The sequence below is a fragment of the Engraulis encrasicolus genome, chromosome 8, assembly GCF_034702125.1.
Source record: "Engraulis encrasicolus isolate BLACKSEA-1 chromosome 8, IST_EnEncr_1.0, whole genome shotgun sequence".
NCBI classification, from domain to species: domain Eukaryota; kingdom Metazoa; phylum Chordata; class Actinopteri; order Clupeiformes; family Engraulidae; genus Engraulis; species Engraulis encrasicolus.
The window spans coordinates 26947087-26964644 of NC_085864.1; the positions used below are offsets into that span (position 1 = coordinate 26947087).

At 42.3% G+C, this 17558-nt stretch overlaps 1 protein-coding gene across 1 annotated transcript in view; it reads right to left on the minus strand.

The window, feature by feature from the left end:
* si (sucrase-isomaltase) overlaps positions 1-4036 on the minus strand; it is an 81494-nt gene extending 77458 nt beyond the window's left edge. Inside the window, exons 1-5 of the mRNA XM_063205327.1 lie at positions 3910-4036; positions 2468-2562; positions 1799-1916; positions 1175-1284; positions 737-888 (exon numbers count right to left, since the gene is read on the minus strand). Coding sequence (XP_063061397.1) covers positions 737-888; positions 1175-1284; positions 1799-1916; positions 2468-2562; positions 3910-4036 — 602 coding nt within the window. The remainder of the gene's footprint in view (positions 1-736; positions 889-1174; positions 1285-1798; positions 1917-2467; positions 2563-3909) is intronic.
* Between the last annotated feature and the right edge of the window lie 13522 nt (positions 4037-17558).

Genomic DNA, 17558 nt, shown 5'->3' on the forward strand with positions numbered 1-17558 from the left:
ATCTGAAAGGGGCCCCTACCCAGTATATACAATGTAATGGGGACCCAATTCTAGGGCCCCTCACTCCCTGGGCCCGGGACAACAGACGCCTTTGTCCCCCCCCTGACAGCTTTTGCTGGGCGCAGGACAAAAGTAATCTGAAAGGGGCCCCTACCCGGTATATACAATGTAATGGGGACCCAATTCGAGGGCCCCTCACTCCCTGGGCCCGGAACAACAGACCCCTGTGTCCCCACCCTGTGGGCTTCCCTGTTTGCCACCAGAGTTACACTAATGCCTATTTTCCACTGCCGGTTTTCTGGTAGGCCTACAGCCAGACAAAGTGCAACTCAGCCGCCACTTTTTGCTTTTCGAATAGGCACGACACAGCTCAATTGTAAAGCAAAAACTTGGGGCTGAGTCGCACTCTGTCTTGCTGTAGGCCAACCAGAAAACCAGCAGTGGAAAAGAGGCATAAATGGCCCCATGAGGACATGTGCCTCTCTCACTTGTCTCTCCACATGAAAAATGTCTGTAGATAATGGCGGGGAGTTGCATTAAAGCGGTCAATTATAAGTTGCTAGACACTAACTGAGTGTGTTGTGTTGAGTGTGTGTATGTCGTGTTCCGTTGTAGTGTGTGTGTGTGTGTGTGTGTGTGTGTGTGTGTGTGTGCGTGCGTGCATGCGTGTGTGCGTGCGTGCGTGCGTGCATGTGTGCGTGCGTGCGTGCGTGTGTGTGTGTGTGTGTGAACTCACAAGACTTTTTTGGTCGATTCTCTGATAACTCTGATGCCAAAAGGTTGCTTGACCAGCTCCAGCTTGTAGTTGAGGGGCCCGGCGGGGGGATTTGTGGGAGGCTTGACATGCTCGTGGGGCACTTCAAACCTGGCCTTATGGGCATCTGTAATCTGTAAGAGTTGGTGGTACCGTAGAGTTCATATACTGTAGTAATCAACAACATTGCAGATTACCGTAGAGTTCATATACTGTAGTAATCAACAACATATATAGATTACCGTATCTTGCTGTCATCTATGAGATTGTTGACTTTTAACAAACCTGCACGGGGCACGTCAAACCTGACCTTATGGGCATCTGCAATCTTAGAGTTGGTGGTACCGGCGTAGAGTATACATCTACTATAGGTTACCGTATCTGGCTGTTATCTATGAGATTGTTGACTTTACTGCACACCTTGAATCTCAGTCGATTCTGCGTCTGCATCTCAGCGTGGAAAGACAGTTCCTCAATATCAGCACCAAAGAGGGAGGGAGCCGTCTTCCTCTGAAGCGTGGCTTCAACCTCTGTATGTGCATAACAAGGTCAATATGTCAGGTTGATAAAGAAAAACAGCACACCGATGAACTCCCATTTAAGCCAGGGTGGCCCGAAACGTCACGCATTAAAAATGGCTTAAATGGGAGTTCATCGGTGTGTGTTTTTTCTTCATTACTTATGGATTTACTTTTTTGAACCTGCACCTGGATGTGCGTGTTTTTTGATTGGGATACAATATGTCAGGTTGAACATGTCACATAACGTTTTACAAGGGGCCGCACAACTTGAAAGTAGTTCATCAGGTGTAGCGTATCAAATTAGGAAAGAAAGTGAGAAAGTACGAAAGAGCGCAACACTGCTGACCTCCTTTTTTTGGCTTGTTGACATCTAACCAAACATAACACAATAAAACCATAAAGAAGCAGTGTTGCGGTCTTCCTTTGCAAACTGAAAACACTGATAGAAAGGTTGAACATCTATCAAAGTCATCACAGCCATTTTAGTATTTTCAAAACTGATGGGTCTGGGTAAGGCTCTCACTTGTGCTGCTTGACTGATCGCTGGTCACGTTGTAGCCGTGGTTTTCTGAGAAGAAGCACCAAGGCACGTTGGTCTCATCCAGAGGCTTCCAGCAGCAGCCACGCTCCAGACACTTCCTCTACAGAAGACAGAAAAGGAAGAAGACATAGTAGAAGGCATATCACAGGGCGAGCTGAGAGAAAACCCTGTCTGTTCGTGTTAAAGCCTGGATCTTATCTTAGCCCCACACCACTGTCTTTGTAGTGTCACAAATGCAGCTGTGTCAGAATCATTTCTGCAAACGCAAACGTCTAACACACTGACATCCAGGGCTGCACTGGGGAGGAATAGGGCCCGGGCACTTTTGGCTTCAAGGGGCCCCTCATAATTAGCGGCACAGAACTGAGTAACCTGTGGGCCCCGCACCTTCGTGGGCCCCTATTTTCAGAAATGTAAAAAAACACACCAAAAAACCCTATTTTTAAATTTTAATTAGTAGAATTAAATTAAAAATTAAAATAGAGGCCCACGAGGGTGTGGGGCCCACCGGGAAATGGACGCTATGCCAGATGGTCAGTCCAGCCCTGCAAACGTCTAACTCACCGACATCTCTTGCTGTACATTCACTACATGGAGCTGCTGACTTTTCACTTTTCAAACGGCAGTGAGAGGCACTGGCTGAGGACTTACTTGCGAGGCTCCGGCGTCGGGGAAGCAGTCCACGCGCTCTCCCACGGGCATGTCCCGACACTGCGGTACTACCTCTGGAGGTGGAACTGGAGTCCCTGTCAATGGCCACCAAGAGTTTGTCAACATTTAAAAAACTTTATTGCAACATAAAATCACGTATATCCATTTGGGATTTTTTTTTTTTTGTATGGGCCGTTCCATTGTATTGCATCGCAAAATGCTTTTTGTATAGATTTAAAAAGTATGATCTCAACATTTTTGAATGGCAAGATTTGAAGCAGATGATAGGACTTCTTGAACAGTCATTTCCAATAATAAAATGCAAAATTTAAAAATATGGATATGGATATGGATATCTCGTTTTGCAACAAAACGCTTCATTTCTTGTATGTGTATTGTGTCTTGTGTATCGATTTGTTTAGTTTCAATTGCACATCTGTGGAGTCTGGTGCAAAGCAATTTCAAATAATTATATATCAGTGATATGGAAGAATTTGACAATGAATTTCATTTTGTATGACTTGAACATTAGGAACTCTCTTATCCTGACTTATCCCACTCCTCCCACCCCAACTTTTGGAGAAACAGACACAAACATCAACAAACAGACAGATGGACAGACAAGCTGGCAGGCAGACAAGCTGGCAGCTAGGAAGACAGACAAGCTGGCAGGCAGGCAGGCAGGCAGGCAGACATGCTGGCAGGTAGGCAGACAGACCAAAATTTAAAAAAAAAAGTGAATGTCCACTAGACTGGCAGGTCATTCAGTGAGTAATTTATTGAGTCTGTGTTTTTTATTGTTGTCTCTCGTCCAAGGTTAACTCGAGGTTGATTTCAGGGGTGGGGTGCTGGCTAATTGTCCCCGGCCTAAGTTAGATATGTATAAATAGCAAACTGAGGTCGACATCAAAGCTTTAATAAAGGATTGAGACTGACAGCTGTCATAATATCCACATCTGAATAAATTTCATCAGGCAACCTCAATTACTGGGCATTCAATGAGCACTCAGCTTGTAAAGATACCCCAGTCTACTGCCAGAGAGAGTCTGTCGCGTGTGTGTGTGTGTGTGTGTGTGTGTGTGTGTGTGTGTGTGTGTGTGTGTGTGTGTGTGTGTGTGTGTGTGTGTGTGTGTGTGTGTGTGTGTGTGTGTGTGGTGTGTGTGTGTGTGTGTGTGTGTGTGTGTGTGTGTGTGTGTGTGTGTGTGTGTGTGTGTGTGTGTGTGTGTGTGTGTGTGTGTGTGTGTATGCATGCATGTGTGTGTGTTAGTGTGTGTGTGTGTGTTTGCGCGTGTGCATGTTCGTGTGTCTGTGTGTGCATGCACGGTGACAGCAAGCAAGAGAGAGAGAGAGAGCGAGAGAGAATGAGAGCGAGAGAGCGAGAAAGAGAGACTGTTTATGTCCATGTGTTAGTTTTGCGTTGTGTGTGTCCTCTATGGACTCACCTCCATCGGTAATGACCCCGGGCTCCCCTGTGGCCAGCAGGATCACCAGGGCCACGGCCGCCACAGCCGCCACCAGGAACATCACCATCAGGATGATCTCCAGACCCGAGAACTTCCTCTTCCCCATCTCCAGGGGGAAATGATGGACAATCAATAGAAAGACAAACAGAAAACTTGGTGAACTTGACACGGTTTTCTACTGTAATCACCTTCTTGGGATGACCTATACTCGTACTGCTAGTAAACATTGTTCAATTATAAACTGAACAAAGCAACAACAAAAAACAGTGGGAAATGGACTATAACATACAGTACAAAGACAAAAAAACATGAAATAATGCAAGGCAAAAAAGACATGCAATTACGAGAGTGCGGATAAGTGATAGACCTGTTGAGCTGCCCTAGACTGGGTTAAATCGGTTACAGCCGTAGATGCAGACATAGCTTAATTAAGAAATTAAGGCTCATTTAGCTGATTTATTACTAGGTGACCTCGACATGGTTTTATCCTTTATCACCTTCTTGCGATTACCTAATCTAATAGGGTTTTCACACCTGGTCCCTTTCAGCCATTTAAGTGAACTCAGATCTGTGACTCAGCATTTTCTGTGCGTGAATGACCTTTATTGATGTAGTCTCTGTATGATTCGCTCATGAGTTCTGACAAGTTAAACTTTTGACTAGGTGTAATCACTTAAGGAGGGCCAGCAGGTGTGATCAAAAAGAAGACAGGACCTGAAAGACGAGCTGGTTCTTTTTGTAATACACTCACAATCTATGCGTTTACATGAGACACTTAAGTCCGATTTAACTCTTAAATCTGATTAAAACTTAATTCCACTCCGAAAATATCATGTAAACACTTACCGAAAAGGATTTAAGTTTATTCCGATTTAAACTTAAGTCCGATTAAAGTGGGTGGTTTATTCCTCTTTTAAATCCGATTAAACACGTTCCTCTGTCATGTAACCTTTTATTCGGAATTACAATAAATCCAGTCATTCCACGCATGCTCGTTGACCACATGATGGCGCCAAGAGACCGTGCTCTTTGCCAGTGAGAAAAACATGGCGGCACTTCCTGTTGATTTTCAAGTTTTGTTTAATTTAAAGTCCCTAAGCGACTATAAATGTTGTGGCTTTCATATATTGATGTAAAAGTGCCCCACGAAGTAATGAAGCACAACAAAGTTACTCCACATTACCATTTGACCACTCGTTTTTCTATGCTAACAGGTTAGCTAATGTAGCATTGTAAATGATCCAGGGAGAAAGGGGGAAATGTTGTGATTTCAGTCCGCCTGAGGCAACGATTTTCGTGGGGAAGATGACCTGCATCTCGGTGGCATTGGACCACGCCCCCGTGCCTTTTTTGGCTCGCTCAGCATGTGCGTCCTCAGTCCAATCGCAATGCTTTATTTTCCCCAGACGTTTAATCGCATTTAAGTGAAAGTGCCATGTATACACATCGCAAAATAACTCTTAATCCGATCTATTTAAATCGCATTTATTAAATCGGACTTAAAAACATCATGTACACGTGAACAAAAACAGAACTGAGTCCTTTTCCTTTTCCTTTTGGTTCACTTTTTGGTCCACCTAAAGAGGTTTGAGGTTTAAAAAGTCCTTTATTGGACCAAAAGTAAAATTTTTACAAAGCCGTCAGAACATCAACATTTTTTTATCAGAGAAAAACAAAAGACAAAAAAAACCCAGTTACCTCCTCACAGCCCCAAAACCAACCTCTCCTCCTCATCCACCTCACACAACACTCCTCCCAATCCCCAAATTCCCCAAAAGGACTCTACATCATTCACCAACTTGTAATAGGCGAACTCCACCTTGACCCTACACCCCACCATCCCCTTTAAAACTTCCACAGGGTTTGTTGTACCCTCCCCAAGATTTTTCTTCGGGTTCACCATATGGCCGGTCCACCTAAAGAGGACTGAGGTGTGAAAATGACCTTACTCCTACTTAAAAAAAAAAAACATGACTTCATATCACAGACACAAATTCTCAAGGGGGAAGGTGACGACTTTTTTGTCTAATGACTTCATATAAGCAATGTTAGTGGTTGCCCACTACTTGGTTTATATTATTAAAGTGAATCATCAGTAATATTCATTAAATACGTAAATGCAGAGAAAAAATATCCTAAATAGAAAAAGCTATCAACCGGACCAAAATACATGAACAAGTACATTATTCTCTATAGGCCTACTGATTTTTTTCAAATATACAGAAACTTTGAGAGCTTCCTGTGTTTCTATGGCTAGAAACACTCAGCTTAGCGTTAGCCTAAGTACTACTCTATGCGGTTTGAGTTCGGCTACTATACAAGAGATGAGAACAGTCGGTGCATACAGAGCCCCTACACCATTGTACACCAGCGCAGACACGTCGACAAGGTGTCTGACAGTATGTGGAGCTGAACTTAAGACTAAAGAGATGTTCAAAGACAAAATCAAGATAAAGGGAAAAACAGATTGGAAAGGACAGCCCCGTAGACACAAAGAAAATATATCTGCAAAGTTATTTTGAAAAGCTTTCGAGGCTTGTAGCACAAACAAAAGAAAGGACACAATGCGAGGGTACTTTCAAGGCCTGTATGCCGTGTCTGTCTATAAAGCATTATTCATTTATCAAAAGTTGTATTTTAGGAGAATCACAACTTGAAAAATACTTGAAAATAACACATCTCTTCAGCTGAGAGAGAAACCATGAGACACATTTCTATTTACTGGAATCAGCATGATCAATGATCCTTTGTCGATAATGTATTAAATCTGTACACTGACTGAATTACTTCAGTAATTCACTGGCTCTGGTCATAAAGTTAAACAAAACTTGTACTACTACATAAACTTTTCAGACAGACAACTTTCAAAAGACTTTCAATGATGTTTAACATCATATGATTTGAGATACTGAGTGCTGACACGCACACTCACAATTTAAAACTCAGAAAAGAATGAAATTAAATCCAATTATTTTTGCTTAAACTTTTGTTAAGTCTGTTTTTAGTGCCACTGTCTAAAATTAGAGTTCAAATCAATTGCTACAAAGTAGACTTGCAAAAACAAACTAATTTCTAACAAATCAACCTTCAATTTTGGGCATTGTATTGTAGCTGCAAATGTGATCAATGTCACTCTTCCATGCCTCTTACCTTAGCTTGTCTCTGTGCTCCTCCACACTGATTTCTGAGTGGAATACAGACTTCCGAATGTGGACTATGTCCTCATGATCTGTACCAGTGTAGTAGAGTTTCTTTAATGGCCTGAGGGAGTAAACAGAGGAAGTGTGTGTGTGTGTGTGTGTGTGTGTGTGTGTGTGTGCGTGTGTGTGTGCGTGTGCGTGTGTGTGTGTGTGTGTCTGTGTGTGTGTGTGTCTGTGTGTGTGTGTGTGTGTGTGTGTGTGTGTGTGTGTGTGTGTGTGTGTGTGTGTGTGTTTGCGCGTGTGCATGTTCGTGTGTCTGTGTGTGCATGCACGTAGAGAGAGAGAGAGAGAGAGAGAGAGAGAAAGATAGAGAGAGAGAGAGAGAGAGAGAGAGAGAGAGAGAGAGAGAGAGAGAGAGAGAGAGAGAGAGAGAGAGAGAGAGATTGTATATATGTGTTTATGTGTATGACCAGTTTACACACATGAGCATGTGATGCATTCGACACCTTTAGTTTATAGTCCAAAAAAACATAGCAGCTAGCTTGTCACACTCCATGTCATAAACACAGACTGAACCTTGTTATGACCCCATTATGGAATGTGACTGCTTACAGTTTAACCTGATGAAGTTGTACTCTGGTTTATGTAAAATCAGATAAATCATTTTTTTTTCAAATGTTTGTCTTGTACACTTAGCAATAGTGACTCATTTGACTGTAGTGTCCGTGTTGAAGCAAATTGTCGGTTCATCAGCCATGCTACACTGTTATACCGTTGTATATGCCTAAGTTACTCACACTCAAATGTGTGTCATGCTTTCCCTCTAACAACCTGTAGTCAATCAACAGACAGGAGTCCATGAAGTTACACAATCACAAGCGCTCAGTGACAGATGCCATGTAATGGCCAAACGTATTAGCTTCTTTTACTGTCCTGGTTCTCACCTTTGCTCTCAATGGAAGGGACTTATGAAAGGACACACACTCTACTGGATACTCAGACTTTATGTTGAATGAGGTGCTGGCTACAGTCCATAAATGGTTATAACCAGGGGCAGAACTATGGATGGTGGGTCCCTATTGTGACCATGGTTGGACGTATGGGGACCCTATCAGTGTCTTGCCCTGGGGCCCTGTATGTAATTGTTCCGCCACTGGTCATAACCATATGTTTGCTGGCAGCGGAAGAAGATTGTGAGGTCTGCTTCAATTATTTTGCATAGTCATATACTATAGCCATATAAAGTGCTAATGCTCTCAAAAGAGAGCTGATGGTGGGTTGTGAAGGGTTGTGGTTGAGCCTCTCATTTTGACCTCACCCTGTAACTTAAATCGCAACACATCACATTTAATGTTATATAGCTGCCAGCTACAGCCATCACGGCTTAGACTGCAGGCAATGCTGAACGGGTCGATCGATCGAGGCAGGATTGAATCGCCAATTCCAGTTTTGGAGCACTGGCAATTGATTGGAACGCAACGCGATGTTCTCTTGAGCAGCGACTTGGCATGGGGAATTGGAGCTGACTTGGTGCGGGATTGCATTCCAGGTAGAGTAGAAGGTGTGGGCGAAATATAAAAAAAGTATAGCATGGAATGGAATGAATGAAGGCATTAAAGTGCAAACACGAGTGTGTACTAAACTGCGTTTACTGGTGGCACAGAAGCTTCGACCAGAAAATCAGAGTGGCCAAGAAATTAATGTGAGCCATTGCAGTCAGCACTGACAAGTCAGGCCGGGCATTCTTAGCCAAGAAGGGTCCACCATTGCCTGCTTTTGCCCGACCTGTAGGTCTGCACAGCTCTACACACACACAGAGAGGTCTGGTAGAAACCAGGCTAGGTCCACCAGGCATTGAGAGAGACAATAAAGCCTGTAACAACAGTCATCTATTATCAGTTATTTGGACCGCAACAGCCAAAATCAACATTCAAATCTGACTCGGAGAGGTTTGCAGGAGCAGCATGAGGACTGATACCACTAGCCCAGTGTTTCTCAACAGGGGTGCCGGGGCACCCTGGGGTGCCGCGGAATGGTGACTGATAAACAAATGATGTAATATAATAGGCCTACATAAATTGATAAGTTAATGTTAGTCAGTGGAATCTTTCATCTGCCATTTACGCACAATAAAGTAAATATAGGTCGCCCCAGTCAGCTGCAACTTTGAACGTGTCGAAAGGTCGTGTGACGTCTCCAAATGTGTTATGTTTCTAAGCTTGTGTGGTATCTGATACGATGCCATGTTACGGCTTGTTTGGGGTGCCTTGAAATTTTTCATGATTTGAAAGGGTGCCTCGCCTAAAAAAAGGTTGAGAAACACTGCACTAGCCTACGTAAGGGGGAAGGCCAGGCCAAAATCATCGACAGTCCACCAGGCAGATGCCCTGTATGCCCTATGCCCAGTCCAACCCTGGCTGCAGTGATATCAGAGCAGGTCATAAGAGAGGGGTGGAGTGAAGAGAGGGACAGGGGTCTGTAGAAGCCGAGATGGCTTCGACTCCAGGCAATTACAGAGAGTGGCCACAATGGAAAGATGTGGTAGGCTACCAAGAAGGATAGAGAGAGACAGAGTGGAGTGCAAAAGAAAGACAAAAAAGAGAGAGGGATAGAGACAAAGACCGACAGTGTGAATGGCAGGATGAGCGATGCAGAGAGAGAGCAAGTGAGGGAGAGAGAGAGAGAGAGAGAGAGAGAGAGAGAGAGAGAGAGAGAGAGAGAGAGAGAGAGAGAGAGAGAGAAAGAGAGAGAAAGAGAGAGGTGTCTCAACAGCACATTCCATTCAGAAAGTAAGGCGAGTGACTGCCACTTGCCCTGAGAAATGAGGGACAGCGAGACAAATATAGTAGATCACAGATCTATACAGATAAATTAAAATACTGGAATAAGGCTCGGATGATAAAAACAGTGAATCACATTAAATAAATCAAATCAAATAATGCTGAACTAACAAGATTGCGGTTAGGTTTTTTTTCTGAGTAGGAGAAATATATATAATGTGTGAGCATTCTCTTTCATACAGTCCAGTTCATAGCCGTCAAAAGTTTTCAGCAACTGGACTTCTAATTCAATGTTGATATAATAAATCAGACTGTGAAAAGGTGCTCTACTGAACTGTGGACAGAGCAAACATGTTTTTATACATAGTTAGTGATGTACCAACGTGTGAAAAGTGGTTCAGAAGCTAGTGCTCAATGATTGATGTATAGGCTTTTTAGCTAAGAGGAAAGGTTGCTGCACTTCCCAGTTCAAGTAGAGTTCGGCATGTAATCTGACAGTAGCGAAGAGGTCTAAATATTTTTTCATATCACTTCAGAGTTTCTTTCTCTAGCTCTAGGAAAATCCACACAGCTTGCTATAGATAAAATGTTGACAGAGTGCAACAAAAGCACATAGTAGGACCGCTCCTTCAGAGAGTACACCTTTTTGCTAACACTTCCTATGAACCCAGTCTTAGTAAGACCCTATAAAAACAATTTATAACACGCCATGATGCATTATAATGCTGTCATATGTAGCCAATACATGCTGTATTCACAGTGCATACCCACGTCAAATCATTGTAATGCTATGCTGTACTATGCATTTGCAACTTTTAAGTGGCATAGATCATTATAAACCTTTGGCCTGTTCATCTTAATTTAACTTTCTGAGTTATTGAGAATTAAATCTTCAATCCGGGAATATTTCAAGTAGTAATGCTTAAATAAATAAATGTTTACTTTTTGTATATGCGTTTACTGTATTTGGAATTAAGTGAGAGATCTTCCATTTGCAAAGGCAATTGCAGTAGAGTAACATTTCCTTCCACATGTGTGTTTTTATTGAAAACTGAAAAGACTCTGCCCAGCAACAAACAATATTGTAATCTGATAAGATTATGATGGCTACATGGACAATGCAAAACAATCTGCATTGAAATTCTGGAAGCTCTTCAGAACATGACCAGATGAGTTTGCCAATATCATGCAAGCAGGGCCGGATTAACGAACAGGCTAGATATGGCTGTAGCCTAGTGCCCCCCACCTGCCATGGGGCCCCTGATTGACCAAAAGTGAAAAAATGGCAGAATTGTGACAAGGTGCAATATTGAAAACTTCATCTGTCATGTTGAGTATAATTGGTAGAGATGTTAACTTTAATCCTGGCTCACAATTATGACACTGTCTATAGACAAAAACTAGATAAATTGGTCACAAAATGTGCCTTCTGGGGGGACCCACAGCAACCTGTAGCCTAGGGGTCCCGTGCCATATTAATCCGGTCCTGCATGCAAGGCATGTGTTAAGAACAACACAACTCTACAGCCGACCACCTTCATGGAAAAGTGTGTCTGAACTGCTTAAATAAAATCAGGTCGATCAGCTGTCACTGATTGTGAATCATTTTGTCAGAACATAAAATAACATGTATTTCACATTTTCCTCATTCATATTGCTTCAGGTTCAAGAAAACACAGAATAAGGTGTTATTATTCTGGTGCGAGCACATATTAGTCGGACACTAGGTGAATGGCAGATTGGTGGACTTAAAGGAATTCTCTGGCGTAAAATGAAAACTTTACCATCGATGCCATGCCATATAGTGTGTCTAGTGATGATCCATTCTGGGAAATACAGCGGCATTATGGGGTTAGCTTATGTTGTTGGTGTCGATGTTAATCGCTGGGGCCAATGTGAAAGTTCTAAGTAATCGGTTGGGTTTCAGCAATAAACACGCTTGAAAATATTCCACACTTCAGAGCTGTCATAACAAAGGTCTTGTCAACGGAGATGAGGCATAGACAAGAGTATATCCTTGTGAGCTTGACACACAGACATTACAATTCCTATATTTGGGACATATGATAGTTATACAGTCGGAAAGGCCATTATTGGAATCCAGGTATGCTGTACTGGTAACATCAGCACCTACACCTCTTAAGAGTGCACTGTGGTCAACAGGTTTGACCAGGTGAACCAGGTGACACTCTCCTGAACAAGTTAGAGCAATTTTTCAAACCAGAGCTGAGCTCATTTCTTCCACCCAAGCACTCCAGGTTATCAAGGATCCAGACCAAAAATGATGTACGAAGTAATTAATGTGGTCTGGTAAAACTAGACTAACATCTTTGTCCATACCAATGCACCAATGCTATTTTTTCCCGCTTGGCAAAGTATAGATGCGCAGCAGCTATGGCTGATGTGTGTCCAAAGCCAGAGCCAGAGGGGGGGGGGGGCTTTGAAAAGGATACAGTTGAGAGGGGCGGGGCTTAGTTGTCATGGGAAGCACTAGTCCATTTGATATTTTTAATACTAAGGGGAGCGTTGGCAGGCTTATGATGAGGTCAAGGAGGTGTTGGGTGGCTTGGGATGAGGTCTAGGGGGCGTTTGTTCAAAAAAGGTTGATAACCAATGCTTTACAGCATTGTAAGCCAAGAAAAAGCCAAAGACATGTTCATGCTTTCACAACCCTGACCAGGGGTGAAAGTAGACAGGTGCACACAGGTGCGCAGTACCGGTATGAAATTTACAGCAGGTACATAGTTCTGGCAAGAGAAAAGGGTTAACCCTCTGAGCGCCACAGGCGACTTTTGTCGAGGAGATGCCGTATTGATTACAACGGCCGTTTTTTTCAAATAGGATATCAAATGTAGTTCAACTTCCACTCCATTGGGTGGCAGACATGTAGTACTTCAGTTCTAAACACATTGGGACGCCTTATATGGTATTTTGTTTAAGAAAACTACAAAACTACAAACCTCGGACATTGCGGAAGTAACTTCTCCCCTGTGAAACAACGCGAAAGACGGAAGCAGCCTTGTAGTGACATTACGTGGATAATTCTACTGAATAAACGACCAAATGCACTCAAATGGTAACTTGTCATGATTGTACATATGTATTCATCATATATTTCGCCCCTAAATGAGGTAATATGCAAACAGGAGTGTATTTTCTGCCGCGTTATACTTCCCATGTTACTGTTGCCTGAGGGAAACTATCGACAGCCTATTCGTCGATCATGGGGACTGTAACAAGAAAACCCTTCATTCATTCACTTGTAAGTACACAATAGAAGTGTTCGTTTCTGCAGGAGACTTGTATATTGAGGAAGGGAAGGTTTTTTCCGATCGAGATGCGAGGTAATTTCATGCTGCTTTGTAGGCTATACTGTCGCTATGCTGGCGACGTTCATTGCAACGACAGGGGAATGATGCAACGCGTCGTAATTTGCCTGTTACAGAGTCAATATTCATCATCTGGAGGGTGACAGTGGTCAGGATGTTTGTAGAAGAGCTTGTATACTAAGTAGAAAAGTAAATGAAGACAAAAGAAGTGCGCATATTCCTGCCAACAGTGGGGGATGGAGTGAGAGGAGTATGCGCCCGAGACACAGAGGTCTCGTGCGCATTCTACTCGGTGCAAAACGGAAGCATAGTTCACGCTACTCGACACTGTTCCTGCCGACTGCAGGTCTAAATAAATAGCAATGCTATTCTAATGATATAATAATAGTAATAATTATGTCCAATTGCGACCTGACTGAGTCTATTTGCAACAAAAAAGTGTGATACCAGCTGGGGTTTGGTGCATCAGAAAGACATGGGCGATATAGGCTAGGCAGCCCCCCCCCCCCACACACACACACACACACTTTCCTTATATCACATATTTGTATATCAGTAAATGTAACACTGGGTTTGAACACATATTTGCACAAGTTTTTAGACATGTAGCCAATACCCAGAGTCCTTCAGGGTGTACGCTGACAGGCCTACTGTAGGCTACTGTAGGCCTGCTGTACTTGGTTCAAAGACACACAAATGGACAAAATGCACATAATACCCCTAGTGTGGATAGAATCTGTATGCTGGGCATTGCTGTGAAGGGTGTCCATGCACTAAAAAATAACTTGTCACCTTCATAGACCAGTCCCTACAGGCAAAACGGCAACCGTCCATTCACTTGTGTTTGTCACTATGCTACATTGTTGCACTATATTAGTTACAAATTACACTTTTAGTGTACAATTTATTGCTTTCTAGACCAAAATGTATTCACAGAACATAATAGTGAAGGTGTCTGGGGAAGTTTTATAAATTAAATTAGATAAATTATTAAAAATATTTTGAAAATATGCAAAAATATCCAATAACTCATTATAAATTCAAAATGGCCGACTCCATGTGACGTCATAATATGCAAATTAGATGGGATAATTTACTCCCAAAATAAACTTTGGGTCATCCTCAATATTTGTCTCATTAATTGTCAGGCTCTATCTATTACCCATGTTAAGCCACAGCCTTTTGAATATAACATGTCAAAATCATCAGTTTTGGGCAAAAACCTGTGGCGCCGAGAGGGTTAATGCTGACCAAAAACCCATATTTGGGAAAAAAAGGTCTGCCATTTCAGTGGAAAACACATACAACCACACTACGCCCTTTTAGACAAGTGTCCTCCTATGAAGTCCTCTGAAATAGTCATGCAGCGATATAGAACTGTATTTTGTTTGTTTATTGTTTGTTTGCGGGTCGGAAACAGCACCGGTAAGAATCGAAACTACTTTCACCCCTGCCCCTGGCTGGCAGGTAAAAAGACTGTGTGTGTTTGGTGTCGGCCTGCTGATTAGGGGCTGGGGGTTTGTAAAACTATTTTTGAGGTTGGGCTTACAGCAGTTGTTGAAATTGAGGTGTTTATTCCACAAAAGTGTAGTGATAACAGAATAGAGGGCCATTCAGTTTGTGTGTGTGTGTGTGTGTGTGTGTGTGCGTGTGCGTGTGCGTGTGCGTGTGTGTGTGTGTGTGTGTGTGTGTGTGTAATATTATTGTAGGCAACTCCATTGAAACGCATTCATTTAACAGACATCTCAGGACATCTGGTTGCCTACCGTACATAGACTCTGTAGGCTACCCTCCTGGAAAGACAGGAAAACTGCACTAAAGGCAAGGCAAGGCAAGTTTATTTATATAGCGCATTTCATACACAGGTGCAACTCAATGTGCTTCACAAAGTTAACAAAAGTAAATAAAAGGAGACAGGGAAGAAAGAAGGAAATAAATTAGAGTCAAAAAACATTTAAAACATTAAGATAAAACACAAGGTAAAAATAATAATAAAATAAAATAAAACAAATTAAATAAACATTAAAATAAAAATAATAATAATAAATTTAAGCTAGGGGAAAGCATCTGAGAACAGCTTTGTCTTGAGTCTAGATTTAAAGCTATTAATAGTGGGTGCATTTTTTACGTCATCTGGAAGCTGGTTCCAAAGCTTTGAAGCATAGTAGCTAAAGGCTGCCTCTCCACACCTTGTTTTGACTTTTGGAATCACCAGCAAATTCTTCTCCGTTGACCTTAGTGACCTGGTTGGTGCATACAGCTGAAACATATCCAGTAGATATGTGGGTCCCATTCCATTTAATGATTTAAACACAAGTAGCATTGCCTTAAAATCAATTCTGTAGCTTACTGGGAGCCAATGCAGCGATATTAAAATTGGAGTAATGTGGTCGAACTTCCTTGTTTTTGTAAGAACCCTTGCTGCTGCATTTGGCACTAAGAACTGCACTACACACAAAAAAACAATGTTTTGACAGGCCACAACACACCACACTGGCCCATGGATGCTGTTTTGAGGCAGTTCAACATTCCTTTACAACCAAGCCCTCAATTAGGCTACACCTGCTTCTCAAGCTCATGCCTCTAGTCAGGGAAGGCTGACGGGACAAAGGGGTCTGTTGTCCCGGGCCCAGGGAGATGGGGGGCCCATAATTGGATCCTCATTGAATTGAATGTATTGTGTGGAGGGCCCTATCAGATGACTTTGTCCTGGGCCCAGCCAAAGCTGTCAGCGGCCCTGCCTCTGGTCAAGCAGATTTTTAAAAGAGATTTCACCTACAGAAGTCTAAACTGGCTGTCTAGCACTGTGAGCATGAGGTCCACAGCAGAGACTTGTCATGTTCTTTCTCAAAGTGCTTTTCATGTGCTTTTCTATTTCACTTTGAGTTGTCCCCACTACATTATGTCTGGTCTTGCAATAGTCCGAAGGTGTGAATCTTTCAAAGGTGTGAAGTTTATGTCTTGTTTTGTCGAATTTTTAACATGAGCCAACAAACATTGCATTGTGTATAGTAGCCCAGTAAAACTGAAATCAAGCACGATTTGGACAGATACATTTTTTACACGTCTGTGATTGTGAAAAGTGCCCACAACTCTCCCACATTGCTATGTTGGCTACATGACCTGGGGTGCATTCCAATATGCAGACTTCTGTCCTCCACTTGTGCTTGTGGCCTCGGATGTTGCTGATGCCCTACCTCCGTGGAGAAACTGAAAAAGTTTCTTCGCTGTCAGCCTAGCCACAACAATCTTTGGGGGACTGTTCTTCATTCGGTTACATCCCATTGGTCCGACAGCCAATTAGAATGGAGCAATAGGGGAGCCATTGTAGCCAATCGGAGACGAGTTTGACACAAGGTGTCTCATCCCTGCATTTGTCCAAGTGAGGTAGGCGGTGTAAGATTTGCGTCTGGTTCTTCTTGAAGCGAATCCAAAATCCATCATCATGGTAAGTAAATTGAAATGAAATGAAAATAGATCGCTCTACCACAATTTCCTCTAATATGGAATTATTCCTATCACGCGTGAAGGAGGTGTGTGTCAGTGTTGTAGGCTATAGTAGGCTTAGTAAAAAATACTTCACTGCTGTAGGCATATTTTGGAATATTTTGTACTTTTCTCAAGTAGGCTATACAACTTTTGGATAACTTTAACTTTTACTTCACTGTACTTCCAGACTAAATTGCATAATGTTACTGCAATACATTTTTGGTGCGGATTTGTTACTCGTGACGAAAGAAGAGAGAAAGAGAAAAATACATAGTTTTGACCCCCACCTTGTCAGGACATGCCTGTGCTTCGTCCTGCAGGTCGTCACGCTTGTTTACAGGCTTGGTTGTGTGTAGGGCTACATTTTTGAAGTGTTTTGAATATTTGAAAATTTACCAACATGTAAAAATAAACTTCAAATTTTTGGTACTACTTTTCATTACATTTCTTGATTGCATTTTTTTACAGAGCTTGTCATGCTTAAGTTTTTTTGTAGTTTTATCTTTTCTATGAATACTTACCACCATCTGCAAATTTGTTTATCTTGGTCTCAAGAGAGATGAACAGACCAAGGATATGGATCACCATGCCGTGTGGTCTGATGAGACCAAGATAAACAAATTTGCTTTAGATGGTGTATGTGTGGTGGTAAACAAGTGAGTTTTACAAAAAGAAGTGTATCATCTGGCTAGTAAAGCATGGTAGTGGGATTTACATGGTTTGGGAATTGAATTCATGAATTGAATTGAATTGAATATGAATGTTGTCAACATTGGAAATCTGAATTACACCTAAAGAAACATGTATGTCAACATGCACTGACTAATGAAGCAGATCATGATACTCTCAATAGGATTTCATTCAAAATCTCACACCCATATATTTTAGCC